The following is a 16,198-nucleotide window of genomic DNA, read 5'->3' as shown; positions in this document are numbered from 1 at the left end:
GACTCCTGCATTCAAGGACCCTACCGACAGGAGAGCTGAGGCAGTGGCCGGGTCCATGTTTACGGTAGTGGGGTCAGCATTACGACCTGTACTGGCCACTGCCTGGGTGTAGCAGACACTGAGTGAGCAAATTCATTGCACTGTGAATTGAAGAAGCAACAGTCTCCTCCCGTCTGCGTAGAGCTGGCAGACCAGTTAGTGCATGGCCTTAAGTATGTCTGTGATGCAGCCCTGGATACAGCCCCCCTGCTCTCTAGAGCAACGGGATCAGCAGTGGTGCTACGGCGCCTGATTTGGCTAAAGTGCTGGTCTGCGGACCAGGCATCAAAAAAAGCTGACGGATTTGCCCTTCCTTGGTGAGAGGCTATTTGGTGCTTCGCTGGACGATATATTAAGAATGTTACAGGTGGGAAGAGTACGTTACTCCCGCAGTCCAGGAAGGCTAAGGAGCCACACTGTAGACAAGGGCCCTGCTTTTCCGCTCAAAAAGCTTTTTCACCTGCCCGAGATGGCAGGTAAGAGCTCCCAGTCCGACAGGGCGTCTGCTGAAGGACAAAAGCGTCCCTGGTTTCGCAAGCCTGCGAGCAAAAAAATGCTACCGCATGAAGGTTTGCCCCCGCCCGGCACTCGCGTGAGGGGGTCACCTTCGGGAGTTAGTAGCTTGGTGGACCTCACTGCTGTCTGACCAATGAGTCTGCATACTGCTTTCATTGGGCTACAAGAGTTTCTTGTCCACCAAACAGATTTTTCCCTCCAGCATACCTTTTATTCCCGGCTCGCTGGGAAGCTCTGTTAGGGGCAGTAAAGGACCTGCTCATATGCAGGGTGATGGTGCCTATTCCAAAGCTGTTAAGGTTTCGGGGATTCTACTCCAATCTGTTTCTAGTCTCCAAAAAAGAAGGGGTATGTCCAATCCAGGACCTAAAAGCCCTCAACTGCTTTGAAAGTACAGAGGTTCAGAATAGAATCCGTTCGCTCCGTGGTCATTGCGCTCCATCAGGGGGACTTCCTGGTGTCTCTGGATATCCAGGACGCGTACTTGCATATACCCATATGCCTCAGAGGTTTGATTTGCAGTTGGACTACCAATTTGTAGCTCTCCCCTTTGGTCTGGCGTCAGCACCCTGACTCTTTACCAAAGCGTTGGCTCCATTTCTGGCGCTGTTAAGGCAACATGGGATCACACTCGTGGGTTATCTAGATGACCTTCTGAGAGCAGCTTCTGCCTCAGAATTAAGGGAGGATGTTGTGATCACCATGCAAACTGTACAGGAGTTTGGGCGCTGAACCTAAAAAGTTGGTGCTTGTGCCAACTCAACACCTGGAGTACCTGGGCTTACTGCTGGACTCTGTGAAAGCGGGTGTTTTTTCTCCCGTCAGACAAGCTGCAGACTCTCCGAGCGGCAGTGAAGTTGTTGATGAAGCGCAGGTCGTTGCTGCGCTTCTGCATTTGAGTTCTGGACCTCGTGGTAGCCTCCTAGGCAGTACCGTATGCCCAATTTCACATGAGTCTTGCAGAAGGGGATCCTGTCTCTGGATTGTCAGATTCGGGTGAGCCAGTTAGTCAGGGATTCTCTCTTCTGGCGGCTGTCTCCGGCCCTTCGGTCCAGGAAATCGTTCCTTCCTCTCAATCAGACGGTGATCACAACGGACGCCAGCCTGACTGGTTGGGGGGGGCGGGGGGGGTCTTGGGGGGGTTGGTGCTGGGAATATAGTCGGCCCAGGGCCTTTGGTTGCAGGAAGAATCCCAGCTGCCGATCAATGTGCTCAAACTTCAGGCAATCGGGCTATCTCTCGCTACAGGGGCTTGTGTTCAGGATCCAGTCGGGCAACGCCATGGTGGTGGCATATGTCAACCATCAAGGAGGAACAAGGAGCTCAGCTGCAGCACAGGTCGCTCACATCCTATAGTGGGCAATGCGACACATGTTGGCCATTTACATCCCGCTAGTAGAAAACTGGCAGGGAGAACTACCTAAGTTGCTAGATGCTGGACCCAGGAGAATAGTCTCTGCATTCAGATGTATTCAGGCTTCATTGCCTGCAGTGGGGCACACCAGATGTGGATCTCTTGGCCTCTCAGCTCAATCGACAGGTGCAGAGGTTTGTGTTCAGGACGATACCCCTGGGTGGATGCGTTCGATGTGTTGGTGGCAGTATTGGCTGACTTATGCCTTTCCACCACAAAAAAATGCTTTACCATCACTGGTTTTAATGGCGTGGCTGTTGAAAACCAGTTACCTCGGTCTGTCGGGCTCGGTAATTTCCACTATGCTTGGGGCACGGAAATATTCTCGGAAGATGTGCCATCGCACGTGGAAGGCACACATGTGTGAGGAGATGGGGTGGCGTCTGCAGTTATTAGGTTTCCAGAATCCTGCCGTTTTTTACAGCTAGGAGTGGATCAAACTTTCCTTAAGCACCATCAAGGGACAGATATCAGCCTTGGCTGTCTTGTCAACTCACTCATTGCTCATAAGCACCTTTTTTGTACAAGGAGTTCGAACCTGGTGCTATCAGCGCTTCAGAAACCGCTGTTTGAGAACGTCAGGGAGATTCCCTTGTTGACGCTTTTCCCAAAAAGTTGTCTTTTTAGTGGCTATTACATCTGCCATGAGGGTTTCTGAGTTGGCGGACTTGTCTTGCAAGTCGCCCTATCTGGTTATCCACATGGATAATGCAGTGCTACATCCACAACCCTCCTCCTTTCTTCCAAAAGTGGTTTCGGCCTCCCATCTCAATGAGGACATTGTATTGCCATCCCTTTGCCCTAAGCCGACACATCCAAAAGAAGTTGCTCAACATTCCCTGGATGTGGTCTGGGCTCTGAGGGTATATCTGTCTGCTACGGCTCCCTTCTGAAAGTCAGACTCAGACCTTTTTCCAGATCAGTCACCAAAACAGACGGTCTCGACCACCATTTGCAGGTGGATCAGAGAGATCGTGGTCCAGGCTAACGCCTTGAAGGGGCAGGTGCCCCCCTTTCCTATCACAGCCCATTCCACCAGGGTAATTGGGACCTCCTGGGCTTTCCGACATCAAGAATCTGTTTCCCAGGTGTGTAAGGCAGCGACTTGGTTATCCGTTCACGCTTCTACAAAGTTGATATAAGCGCATCTTCGGATGCTTGCTTTGGCCAGTTTTGCAGGCGGCTGTGTAAAAGCTGCAAATTACACCTTTCTTTAAAGAAGAAAAAAAGTTACAATTTTAACGCATTTTTGATGCATACTTTGGCCCCAAGTTCCGGTACAGCCATTTCAGATGGCATCTTCTCTGTTGAGGTGTGCCTCTGGTTGTGGGTGAAGTTGTTTTGGCTGTTTCCACCCCTTGTTTTGACACTGCTTGGGGACGTCCCTATGATCAAGATTTAAAGGGGCTGTGTTCATCAATGAACAAAAGAAAGTAGGATTTTGTTCTTCTCTGAAGTTCATTGACTGACACTGCACCCACCCCTTCTATTTTGTTGTACTGCTTGTTGTACTGAGCTGCAGGAAGCAGGCTGAGGGGTTATAGCCAGAGGGACCCCCCCCCCCCCCGGGCGGAGCTATGCAGGTCTGCTGTTTTTTACATGTTCTGCCTAGTCCTCTCCTGAAGGTGGTGGGATAACCCTACGGTCAAGATTTAAAGGTGCTGTGTCCATCAATGAACTTCAGAGAAAAGGATTTTACGGTGAGTACAAAAAACCTGCTTTACCCTTGCAGATCCTGCCCTTCTGCAAGCTATTGCTGTGTCCATTTGCCAGACTATTGCTAACTGGACAGGACATATGAATAGAAGACATGCAGTGCCTTGCGAAAGTTTTCGGCCCCCTTGAACTTTTCACCCTTTTGCCACATTTCAGGCTTCAAACATAAAAATATAAAATTTAAATTTTTTGTGAATCGCCAACAAGTGGGACACAATTGTGAAGTGGAACGAAATCTATTGGATATTTTAAACTTTTTTTAGCAAATAAAAAACTGAAAAATGGTGCGTGCAAAATTTTTCAGCCCCTTTACTTTCAGTGCAGCAAACTCACTGCAGAAGTTCAGCGAGGATCTCTGATCCAATGTTGTCCTAAATGACTGGTGGTGATAAATAGAATCCACCTGTGTGTAATCAAGTCTCTGTATAAATGCACCTGCTCTGTGATAGTCTCAGGGTTCTGTGGAAAGCGCAGAGAGCATCATGAAGACCAAGGAACACACCAGGCAGGTCCGTAATACTGTTGTGGAGAAGTTTAAAGCCGGATTTGGATACAAAAAGATTTCCCAAGCTTTAAACATCCCAAGGAGCACTGTGCAAGCGTTCATTTTGAAATGGAAGGAGTATCAGACCACTGCAAATCTACCAAGACCTGGCCGTCCCTCTTAACTTTCAGCTCAGACAAGGAGAAGACTGATCAGAGATGCAGCCAAGAGGCCCATGATCACTCTGGATGAACTGCAGAGAACTACAGCTGAGGTGGGAGAGTCTGTCCATAGGACAACAATCAGTCGTACACTGCACAAATCTGGCCTTTATGGAAGAGTGGCAAGAAGAAAGCCATTTCTCAAAGATATCCATAAAAAGTCTCGTCTAAAGTTTGGTGTGTCTCCCAGGTGGTTTGTGGCAAACATGTGGAAGAAGGTGCTCTGGTCAGATGAAACCAAAAATCCAACTTTTTGCCCACAATGCAAAACGATATGTTTGGCGTAAAAGCAACACAGCTCATCACCCTCAACACACCATCCCCACTGTCAAACATGGTGGTGGCAGCATCATGGTTTGGGCCTGCTTTTCTTCAGCAGGGACAGGGAAGATGGTTAAAATTGAGGGGAAGATGGATGCAGCCAAATACAGGACCATTCTGGATGAAAACCTGTTGGAGTCTGCAAAAGACCTGAAACTGGGATGGAGATTTATCTTCCAACAAGACAATGATCCCAAACATACAGCAAAATCTACAAAGGAATTGTTCACAAATAAACGTATCCAGGTGTTAGAATGGCCAAGTCAAAGTCCAGACCTGAATCCAATCGAGAATCTGTGGAAAGAGCTGAAAACTGCTGTTCAAACGCTCTCTATCCAACCTCACTGAGCTCGAGCTGTTTTGCAAGGAAGAATGGGCAGGAATTTCAGTCTCTCGATGTGCAAAACAGAGACATACCCCAAGCGACTTGCAGCTGTAATCGCAGCAAAAGTTGGCTCTACAAAGTATTAACGCAAGGGGGCTGAATAATTTTGCAAGCCCCACTTCATTTTTTTATTAGTTAAAAAAGTTTCAAAAATCCAATAGATTTCGTTCCACTTCACAATTGTGTCCCACTTGTTGGTGATTCTTCACAAAAAAATAAAATGTTATATCTTTGTTTGAAGCCTGAAATATGGCAAAAGGTTGAAAAGTTCAAGGGGGGCCGAATACTTTCGCAAGGCACTGTAAGCCTGTGTTTGATGACTCTGCTCTTCGAACAGTTATGGCTGATGCTGTCTGCATGTGTTGATGAATTCCATTCTGTCTAGACCATCAAGTCTGTACACAGGAGTCTGTGGCTAAAGGCTTGGTCTGCTGAATTTGCTTGTGTAAAAAGCTGCTACGCATGCTTTTTGGGGGTGGAACGCCTATTTGATAAATAGATCTAAGTCACTAGAAAGGGCTTTTTACCCCACAAGAAGCTAGTGTCTCCTCCTCCCTCCTCTTTCAAGCCAAGGCTTGGCACCTCCTTTCATTCCAAGCCTGCCAAAAGCCCTCTTAAAAATGAAGGGCTGTATCCACTTCTAGGAATGGGCAACATCTCGTGTTTACACCAGTCTGAACCTCTGGGTCTGGAATGGAAGGTAAAGTGAGGCGAGGTAGAGAAATTATTTATTTGTGCCCTTTTTTGAAATGGCAATCTGCCAGCTTAGAAAAAATGACAATTGACCACCTTGCACCAACTTTACACATAAGGTTGGTTTGTTTCTTTCAAAAGGTTTCTATTCAAACCTAGCCACAAAACCAAATTGAGGGCATCCTCCCAGTACTGGACCTAGTTCACATGGCATCAACTAGAGCCATCATTGCAGGTTCAAGATTTGAGGAGTTTTGGGCATCTTGTAGGTCTGATGCCAATCTACACATGCCCACATTCCCTTTTTTTTTTTTTTTTTTCAGATATTTGTGTTCTCTGCACTTGGAGTACTCACAAATGCTTTCCACACTTCTGGTTCCAGAATTCCAGAAATGTGTTGCCTACCAATCCCTCATCAGGACTTTTTTTGTATTTATTTTTTGAGCCAAATTGAACTGGGATTGTCCTAGTAGCCTTTACAATTTTACATTAAAAACAAGTGTGTGTTGTCCCCTTAAGTGAAAGAATATTCAACTCAATACGCATGATTACATAAAACCTAAATTGGTGCACATTGATGAAAACCTGATTATATGCCCCTAAAAAAAACTATACAAAAAAAGCACAATGACCATTATTAATCAGGAAATGTCATTACAAAAGTTCATATAAACATACAGTAGTCCATAAGGTTTGTGCAATCAAAGTGTTCCATGCTCAGGGTTTCTTTATTAAAAACAAAGCAAACAAAAAATTACTCCAGTGCATACAATTCTTAAGCAATAGGGCCTCATGCCAAACAGGAATGATCTAGAATTCGGTCATATGTGCTTTATCTCTCCATGGTTTGCCAATGCTCTCCCCATCAGACATCTGCATAGCTCAATGACCCAGTCAATAAGTTACAGCAGGAAAGTACACCTTAGCCCCTACTCCAAGCAGCGATCATGCAAATGTACAGTGGGGAATATAATTTTGATCCCCTGCAGACTTTGTAAGCTTGCCCACTTACAAAGAAATGGTCTATAATTTTTATCATAGACTTAGTTCAAATGATAGACAGAACATGAACCAGAAATCCAGAAAACACATGATACAAATGTTAAAGTTGCAGTTCAGTGAGTAAAATTATTTGATCCCCACACAACATGGCTTCGTACACGAAGAAAACCTTGTTGGCAATCAAACTCGAAGCTTCAGCTTCTTCCATAAATTTTCTATAGGATTAAGGTCTGGAGACTGGCTAGGTCAAGCCATCACCTTTTTTAATGTGCTTCTTCTTGAGCCACTCCTTTGTTGCCCTAGCAGTACGTTTTGGGTCCTTGTCATGCTGATAGACCCATCTTCAGTGTTCTGGCTGAGGGAAGGAGGTTCTCCAAGATTTTACAATACGTGGCCCTGTCCATTGGTCCCTCCAAACACGGCGAGTCGGTTAATGGCAAGGTGCTCAGTTTTGGTCTCATCTGACCACAGCACTGACGGAGCTTAAACTTCGTGTTGCCAAGAGAAGCCAAGAAACCTTTAAAGATTTATAGATCTGTCAAGAATGGACAAATACCTCCAAAGATGTGTGCAAACCTGGTCGCCAACTACAAGAAACTTCTTGCCTCTGCAAACAAGGATTTCTCCAAGTACCAAGTCATGTTATGCATGGGGATCAAATTCTTATTTCTCATTCGTTCATTGACGGACACTGCCTTCTTTATTCCTAACGATGGGGTTATATCGCCTCCGCAGAAGTAGGACTAGGCAGAACAAAAAACAAAACGTGTGTGTGTGTGTGTGTGTGTGTGTGTGTGTGTGTGTCTAGGCTTGGGAGGCGGGTTATCGGGGGTCCTGCTACTAATTTAGGTCACAGCTTTGCAGCCTACCAGCTAGGATGGGTTCCGGTCCCCCTAAGGGCCATGACCTACCTGCCAAGTGGCCATCCAGGGCTCAGGGTTGGTATGGTCCCCCCACGGGCTATGTACTTGCGGCAGGTGGCCTACAGGGTCTCATTGTTCCAGTGCCCCTGCATGCCACGCACTCGTGGCCGGCGTGTGAAAATTTATGCTGCAGCTTTGTGGCCTATCGTCCGAGTGTCTATTCAGGATCGGCCCGGTCCCCCCCGCAGGCCGTGTGCTTGTGGTGGGCGGCCAGAAATTTAGTCTGTGGCGGCCCCCTTTCCTGAGGACCTGAGTGTTTTCAACTTACTATCTGGCAGGTGGGCTCCTCTGCGGATCTACATGTGGGTATTGGATCTGATGGTATCTACCCTTTTTTTGAGGTAAGTGCATTTGCACAGTTCCATGTAGGCTCCCTTTGCGGAGATCCTGGCATAATGGGACAAATACCCAAGGCCTCTGAATCGGATTTGGCTCAGTCAGGAAACCAGAGGTTCCCTAGTCTGGTCTTTGTTCTCTGATTCTTCAGTGGGGAAGATCTTTTCTCCCATTGTATTGAACAGGGTGACCACCAATACCGGTCTGTCCGGGAGGGAGATGTCCTGGGACTGAGCTCAGCTCTGGGTCGTTGGACATTGGTGGAATCCGGACTACTGGGTAATATCCCGGAACTTCAATTGGTCAGACTAGGTCTGCATCACAGATGGCTCGACTTCGGGGAGCTCCCATTACCGATCCAGTCTGACAAGGCAACAGAGGTGGCTTATGCCCCTCACCAGGGTGGGCCAAAAAGACAGTTGGCGACGCTGGCTGTTGCCAGTATCCTCCTTTGGGCAGAACATCTAGTTCCGGTCCTGTCTGACAGCATTCCACTTCTGGAATGCGTTCGGATACCTCAGTTGGCTAGGGTTAGGCCACGGGGTGGGCCTTTCTCTGTACCATGTTTCATCAAATTTTTCCTTGTTTTAGGTGGCTCTGTTTCCGACCTCAGTTTATGGAGGGATGAGCAGGAATAGGCCTGGAGTACCATAGAGGGCCAGTTGTAGGCCTGGGTGGTCTTCGGCACCTCCCTGGTCTCTAACTCCCTTGTGCGTATTCAAGGGGTTAGATGTCAGTTTCCACCGGGGGGGTTTCTTCCACCGCCATGGGATCTGAGCTTTGGTGTTTTTCGGTTCTCCCAAGGCCTCTATCTCTCAAATATTCAACAGGTTCCACTGCTTGTGCCATCTCGGAAGGTGGCCTCTTGGTGGTTATCACCTCTACTCGCAGGGTGTCATGAATGGTGGTGTTATCTTGCCTTTCACCTTAACCAGGTTAAGGTGGTGCTTTGTTCCTTTTTTTTTTTTTTTTTTTTTTTGGGCTTCTTGTGTCCCTGGTCAGCACTTCCCAAGGAATTGGCTTTATCTGGCCTGGATGTGTTTTGGGGGATTTGGATGCATTTTCCAGCCACTAAGTCTGTTGGTCTGGATGGATCAGACAGATGTCTGTGGGCTATCCTGTCAGAGATCGGTTTCCTCCTTTCTAAGTTATGGCACAGGCTGCTTGGGCCTTCTGTCATCATGCAGCCGTTGCGAAAGCTGACAAGGCGGCCACTGGTAGTCTGTACAGGGGCAAAATGGCATAGAAAGCCAAAACACCAGCTGAAATCTATCAGTAATTAGAAAGCAAGCCTGTCCCTGGTCAGTGCAAATATCAGCTGGTTCAGTCTCAACTGATTGCCTCTGTCCATCATGAGAGGTTTGTGTGACCCTTTTATAGACCAAGGGCTCTCGCGACTTTAAACCTTATTTTTGCATAATATATGGATGACATTGGTTACAGAAGGATTTCTAAACTTGGCTAATCAAATAGAAAATTTATGGAAAGAACTAAAGATCAGAGTTCATGGAGGCTGTCGGAACTGTCAAGATTTGAAAAACGGGACAAAATCACACCTGAGAAATGCATGCGACTAGTTTCTCTCTCTAAAGGAGGCATCTTGAAGTAGTCCTTACCAACAAAGGCCTTTGCACAAAGTATTCTCTCCCTCTCTCGCCCCCCCCCCCCCTCGCCCTCGCTCTCACCTCTTACAGGCATGTTGGCACACCGCTTGTTCTAATCTTTTTAAATGGAAGTGCAATATCATTTTATATTCAGTCTTACTACAGAGTCGTGTGTAATTGCTGAAGAGCAATATCTTATTGACCGTGTCACAGAGCTATCCAGAGGTCTAATGGTGGAAATGTTAAGCATGTGACCGCTAATTGGAGATCATTACTGTTTGGTAAGAGGCCCTATTACTTGGAGCACCTTTTTATAAAAATCTAAGCACAGAATTTTGATTGCACAAACCTCATGGACTTTTTCTGATGGCCATCATGTGGTGTGTTTTTTTTTTTTTTTTTGTATGGAGTTATAGGGGCATATGCTCATGTTTCATTATGTGCACTGATTTTGTTTCATTTGATCATGAGTATTTGTAAATTTTCTTTAACTTATGAGGATAACGCACTCTACTGATGTGAGCTTCGATATGTCATCTGTTTTTTGTCTGGGATCCTTAGCCTTGTTTTTCTTGTGGGCCTATTGGCAGTTCTGTTTCCTATGTTGAACACCCCTCAGTCTATCTGTGGTTTGGGTACATCCCTTGGTTTAGGAAAGTCCTATGCTGTATGATTAAGATGTAAGGAATTTAGCTTGCCTGTAAGCCAAATTCCTTATCTTGGAGTACAGGACACTGGTCCCTCCCCTCTGTTTTGATCACTACTTGCTGTATGCTAAACTGGAGTCTCACTGAGAGGGTGGGATGTTAGGTGTTTTTTTTTTTTTTTTTTTTGTTACCCCCTCCTTCTCCCTTTTCTCCCTACATGTGATTTTTGTGCTCTGTACCCAATTGTATAGCGAAATTAAATAGAACACATCAATGCACAAATCTCTTCATTCTGGTATTTCAAGATTTTGAGACACTTCTGTTTTTGTTGCATAAGGGAGCTATTCTTCAGCAGCACAGAAAACCACCTTCTACGAGCAAAGATTTTAGAGCTGATTTTCCTTAATAGCTGTGAGTCTATGCCCCCTCAAGACCTGCCACTTTCTTTATGCAAAATTCTGCACTTCATTGGCAATTCCACACTGCTGTTGGAGAACCAGGTGAGTGAATTCATTCATTAGATAGGAGCTGTAGATCAATGGTTCACAACCTTGGTCCTCAAGGCCACATTTTTGGAATTCTTGGATAACATAGCCGTCCAAAATACCAAACCATTGACTGATTTTAAAGCACCTGCAAGATGAAGGAAAACCTACAAATATAGCCTGTTGGGTACTTGAGGACTGAGGTTAAGAACCACTGATATAGAAATAGTTTCAAGGTTTTAGAACATTATCTACATCAAATGTTGAAATTCTTGTTCTGTAAAAATGTTACACAACTTTGGCTGACTACATCTCTAATACTGAATATGGGTGCATAAAAAGAATCACTATGAACTTTTTTTTTTTTTTTTTTTTTTTTTTTTTTTATGCCTATTTGCCAAAAACGGAGAATCCCTTCAGACATTCTGATGGTGAACACGTGCACACTTGTGTGTGTGTGTGTTTGTGTGTGTGTCTAAAATGGTCGCATACTATCGTATAGGACATAGCCGAATGTAATATGGAAGAATATATTCCGCTTGCTATCCAATGACTTTTATTGATGTTCTGTTACTTGATGATGCTAATTACTATTGGATGTTTAAACTTGTCACCCACATTTTGCATTCCAGGAGCCAGATGTAGAGGTCATATGGTTGATTTACTTTGCTGAATTCTGAGTTCCGGGGCAAATTCCCTTGCAGAGCTTCACCTTATTTGCTATCAACTGGTCATCAAAGCTGTTTTATTTTCCTTGCATGTGATTGGTGTTCTTTGAAAAAATAACATTCAGAATGTTCACAAAGCTCTGAGGCAACACTGCTTATAAAGAGAAGAGCCTATTGGCCTTTTGTGAATCGACCTCCATATCTACACCACTTGGCAACATTTTAAGATAAAAAAAAAAAACTTCTACAGCAAGGGTAAAAAAGTATTTGATCCCCTGCTGATTGTGTACATTTACCCACTGACAAAAAATAAACCTACCACTAAAATTATTAGACTGATCTTTTAACAGTGAGACAGAATAACCAAAAAATTCAAGTTATAAATTGATTTGCATTTTAATGAGTGAAATAAGTGTTTGACCCCTGCACAAAACATGACTTGGTGGCAAAACCCTTGTTGGCAATCAGAAGTCAGATGTTTCTTGTAGTTGGCGACTAGGTTTGCGCACACCTCAGGTGGGATTTTGTCCACTTTGCAGATCCTCTAAGTCATTAAGGTTTTGAGGCTGACGTTTGGTAACCCAAACATTCAGCTTCCTCCACATATTTTCTATAGGATGAAGGTCTGGAGACTGGCTAGGCCACTCCGGGAACTTAATGTGCTTCTTCCCGAGCCACTCCTTTGTTTTGTGTTGGCTGTGTATTTGGGGTCATTGTCCTGCTGGAATACCCATTTTCAGTGCCCAGCCTGGGGGAAGGAGGTTTTTTCCTAAGATGTGACTGTGCATGGCCCCGTCCATTGTCTTTTTGATACTGTGAAGTTGTCCTGTCCCCTTAGCAGAAAAACACCCCCAAAGCATGCTGTTTCCACCTCCAGGTTTGGTGTTGAGGTCATAGGCAGCATTTCTCCTCCAAACACGGTGAGTTAAGTTTAAGCCAAAGAGCTTGATTTTGGTCTCGTCTGACCACCACATTTTCACCCAGATCATTCATATGTACATGTGCTTAATTGAGCAGGGGGACCTTGTGGGCACTGCAGGATTTCAGTCCTTTGCAGCTTTTTTTCCTGGTGACTGTGGTCCCAGCGGCCTTGCGATCATTGCCAAGATTCTCCCATGTACTTCTGGGCTGATTCCTTACTGTTCTCATAATCGTTGAAACTCCATGAGGTGAGATCTTGCATGGAGCCCCAGACTGGGGGAGATTGGCAGGTTATTTTGTGTTTCTTCCATTTACAAATAATTGCACCAACTGTTCTTTCACCAAGCAGCTTGGCAATGGTCTTGTAGCCCATTCCAGCCTTGTGGAGGTCTTGTCTGACACCCTTGGATAGCTCTGTAGTCTTGGCCATGGTGGAGTGATTGGAATCTGATCGCTACACAATATACACAGGTAACAAGCTGAGATTGGGCCCACTAACTTTTTAAGAGTGCTCGTAACCTGTATAGAAGACACATGGGAGCCAGAAATCTTGCTGATGGGGGATCAAATACTTATTTCACTCATTTAAAACACAAATCCAATTAACTTTTTTGAAATGCATTTTTTTTTCGATCTCACTGTTAAAATAAAATTTAGACGTATTTCTTGTCGGTGTTGTAATGGTGTCAAGCACCCAGTAAAAGTAAGGCTGGCCTATACACTTCAAATCTTGTCTGGTTCAGCAGGAACCGGCCAAGATTCAAACCATTAATGGGCAGGCTGAGTGTACAAAGTTAATCAACTAACTTTGGTACAACTAGCCTGTTGAATTTTCCTACGATTTATCTCTGGCGGCTGCTATAGCTGCTAGCAATAATCATGGTCTTCTCTTCTGTCAATAGTGTTTATAGGTGAATCGGCAATTGTCTTCTCCCAGTGAGGGCGGGCGGCGGAAGCAATTTCCCCTGTCAACACAGTATGTTAAAGGAACCATCAAATTTCTTTGCAGGAAAAATTTGCTTAGTGTATGCTCGCTCTAAGTTCAAAAGTGTAATGTTGGCCATACATGGATAGAAAATCATTCCTCAAACGTCCAGAATTTTTAAAAAATCTGTCGTGCATGCGATGACACCATCATTGTATCAATAGATGTCGCCAAATTATCAACATATTTTATTGATCGATAACAGACAGACTTTTCGCCGCTCGATTACATGAACTGGGGTTATGTTTTAACATGCACATGCGCTTTAGATTTGTTCAAACTATTTTCAATCAATTTCCCCTACTAACGTTTTGGAAATTGTTGCTTTCCGGCGCAAAAATTTTGCCTTTTCCGAAAGTCGAAAGATCGAGCATGTCAACTGCTTTTCGTACGATTTATTTTAACTGTGTATGGCCAGCATTACTTCAGATCTATAAAAATTATTATTTTTTTTTTTTACCATTTCATACTAATTGCACATACTCTACAGGGTATACTGGCAATCTGATTATAAAAAGTGTGTGGTGTGTTTTTTTTTTTTTTTTCTTTCCCCCCCATGTTAATTTTAGTAAGCAATTTTGGTCAACATTGAGATTTGTCTTCCTATAGGGACCAGAGTGGCAGCGATGGGATGAAATTTTGCATCATATCGTTCTCCTGTTTCTTAGCCTGCAGAGGATTACCACAGGTACATACAACCTGGAATTATTATTTTTTATTTCTGAGTTATTTAAAAAGCGCATGCGTGTTTCCTTAGTGTCCTTCACTGACAGTTTGTTTTTGCAGGTTGTCTGTTCTGTACACCTTTGCTGGGATAATGGTAGGGCATTCTCCAGATCTGCCTGGAGACCAGAGGGGACAGTAGCCTGGACGTCACTGTGGAAGAGCTGAGAAAACACCTGTAATATTGCTTCCCACAGGGTTTAGTGCCTAATGGCAATCACAGGGGGATGCGCCGGTCCAGAGCGGTGCTCCACCTGCTAGCAAGTCCCTGTCCATGAAGGCCCTTTCATGCGTGCTCACCGTGATGAGTGAATTTTGGGGCTGACTTGGTCCTGCAGCCAGATGATGAATGTCCTACCAGTGGTGCCCCAGTGTGCTGTGTGCTTTACTGTTAAGCAGATGGCACGCTATACTGCCATAGTGGTGTTTGAAAAGCTTGACCTTTCCAGTCTGATGCCATTGGACCAGACAGGTGCAACCTGATTTTTTTTTTTTTTTTTTCCAGCATCCCCAAAGGTTTATACAGTTTGCAGTAGAGGACCACCTCTAAGATTTTGTGGCATTGCCATTTTGGTTTTTCCATCAACTATCGCAAACTGTGCAGGTCATAAAAAATTTGGTTGGATACTGAACTTTCAGAAGTCAGCTTTGGCTGTAACGCCTGGAGTATTTGGGTGCAGACCTGGACACCGCACAGGCCAAGGTGGGGGTGTGTGTGGTTGGGTGGGTTTTTATTTTTATTTATTTATTTATTTTTTTCATTGCTGCAATGAAATTTCAGCAAAATTGACTAGCCTGCTGCATGTCTTTGCGTTTAGCCCTCTGTTGGTAATGAAAATGATCAACCTTCAATGTGGCATCCATTTGTTCATAATATATTACCCAGTCCATATCGGTGTAGATATCCAGCATGATATGTTTCCCCATTGAGAGCTGATGTGTTTTTCAAAGTGTTCCTTGAATTTTAAATTTTTTTTTTGCGCAGTATACATAAATGCATACATACGCGTTGCCCCTATAAGTGTTGGAGGCAACGCACATAACCATCTCAATACATGGCAAATAAAAAATTTCAAATACCCTGTAATTTTTAATTCAGTGCCCAATAAATAGAGCAAAAGTGTGTGTGTGTGTATACAAAATCTGTTGATGACAGATGTTTCTTGTCCCAAACCAAATTCATATAAATCTAACAAGGCCATAATATTGATGTCCATTTGAAGCAAAACTAGATCTTTATTATATTCACCGACTGACACAGCTCCTCCCAGCCATTGGGGTTGTTACGCCACTTTTTGGAGAAGACTAGGCATAACATTATGAAAAACAGAGCTTTTAGTTCTGCCCAAGGGGCAGTCCCTTAAGTAACAACTCCCCAGCCTGCCATGCAGCACTCAGTTTTATTTTGCCTAGTGAAGGACCTAGGAACCCTGCGGGTCCAGCGGTCCGAATTTTTTTTCTGCAGAAGCTTTGCTTTTTGCGCAAGACTATAGATCCTGTGATCTGCTATCAACAGCCGGCTGGGTGACAGGCTGGATACCCTTATCCTTGTAGCCTCCCCAGCATGGCCAGTGAGTGTGTGCTGGGTCTGCCACGACATACCTCAACGCCAGATGTGGTCGGTGAGCTGCGTTAGCTGGCTGTGCCCTGAGGTGTTTTTTTTCTCTCCCTGGGGGGTGTCTGAGGCTGTGTCTGATCCCTGCAGCGCTTTTCACCACCATTTTCTGTCACTGTCCCTCATGGTATTCAGTGTTCAGCAGCCATCTTAGGTGAGGGCAAAGAGCAGCATGCCCTCCTGTAGCTTGGTGGCCATTTTCCCTTTGGTTTTGTCTTTATAATGGACGCCCAGTGGCCATTTTCATGAAGCCCGAGCACGTTTTTGGTAAGTCTCTAGGAGCAGCATGCTTTCCTATAGTCTGGCGGCCATTTTCTCTGTTATCTCCTTATACTGGACGCTTGGCGGCCATTTTCTTTGAGCCTAAGCACACTGTAGATCGGTTTCAGCACCATAAGCAGCAGGTCTGGGTGATAGTGGGATTTCCTATGCACCTGGGAGCTGACAAACAGGCACTACTTGCTGGACAGCACAATCAGTCAGGGTGGTGAGTCGTGCGC

At 44.9% G+C, this 16,198-nt stretch overlaps 1 protein-coding gene across 4 annotated transcripts in view; it reads left to right on the top strand.

Moving 5' to 3' along the window:
* Window positions 1-16,198, top strand: part of LOC143958355 (SUMO-interacting motif-containing protein 1-like) — a 114,128-nt gene that overhangs the window by 76,744 nt on the left and 21,186 nt on the right. For 3 of the 4 annotated variants that reach the window (XM_077467812.1, XM_077467809.1, XM_077467810.1), the window contains 2 exons: window positions 10,639-10,801; window positions 13,970-14,048. In XM_077467812.1, coding sequence (XP_077323938.1) covers window positions 10,639-10,801; window positions 13,970-14,048 — 242 coding nt within the window. Of the gene's footprint in view, window positions 1-10,638; window positions 10,802-13,969; window positions 14,049-14,146; window positions 14,228-16,198 lie in introns of those variants that run through there. The other variant, XM_077467811.1, reaches the window with a different exon arrangement.

The sequence above is a fragment of the Lithobates pipiens genome, unplaced genomic scaffold (assembly GCF_037356315.1).
Source record: "Lithobates pipiens isolate NorthernLeopardFrog02 unplaced genomic scaffold, aLitPip1_a1.2 Scaffold_104, whole genome shotgun sequence".
NCBI classification, from domain to species: domain Eukaryota; kingdom Metazoa; phylum Chordata; class Amphibia; order Anura; family Ranidae; genus Lithobates; species Lithobates pipiens.
The sequence above is the reverse complement of the archived record's forward strand: the minus strand, read 5'-3'. Positions and strand labels throughout refer to the sequence as shown.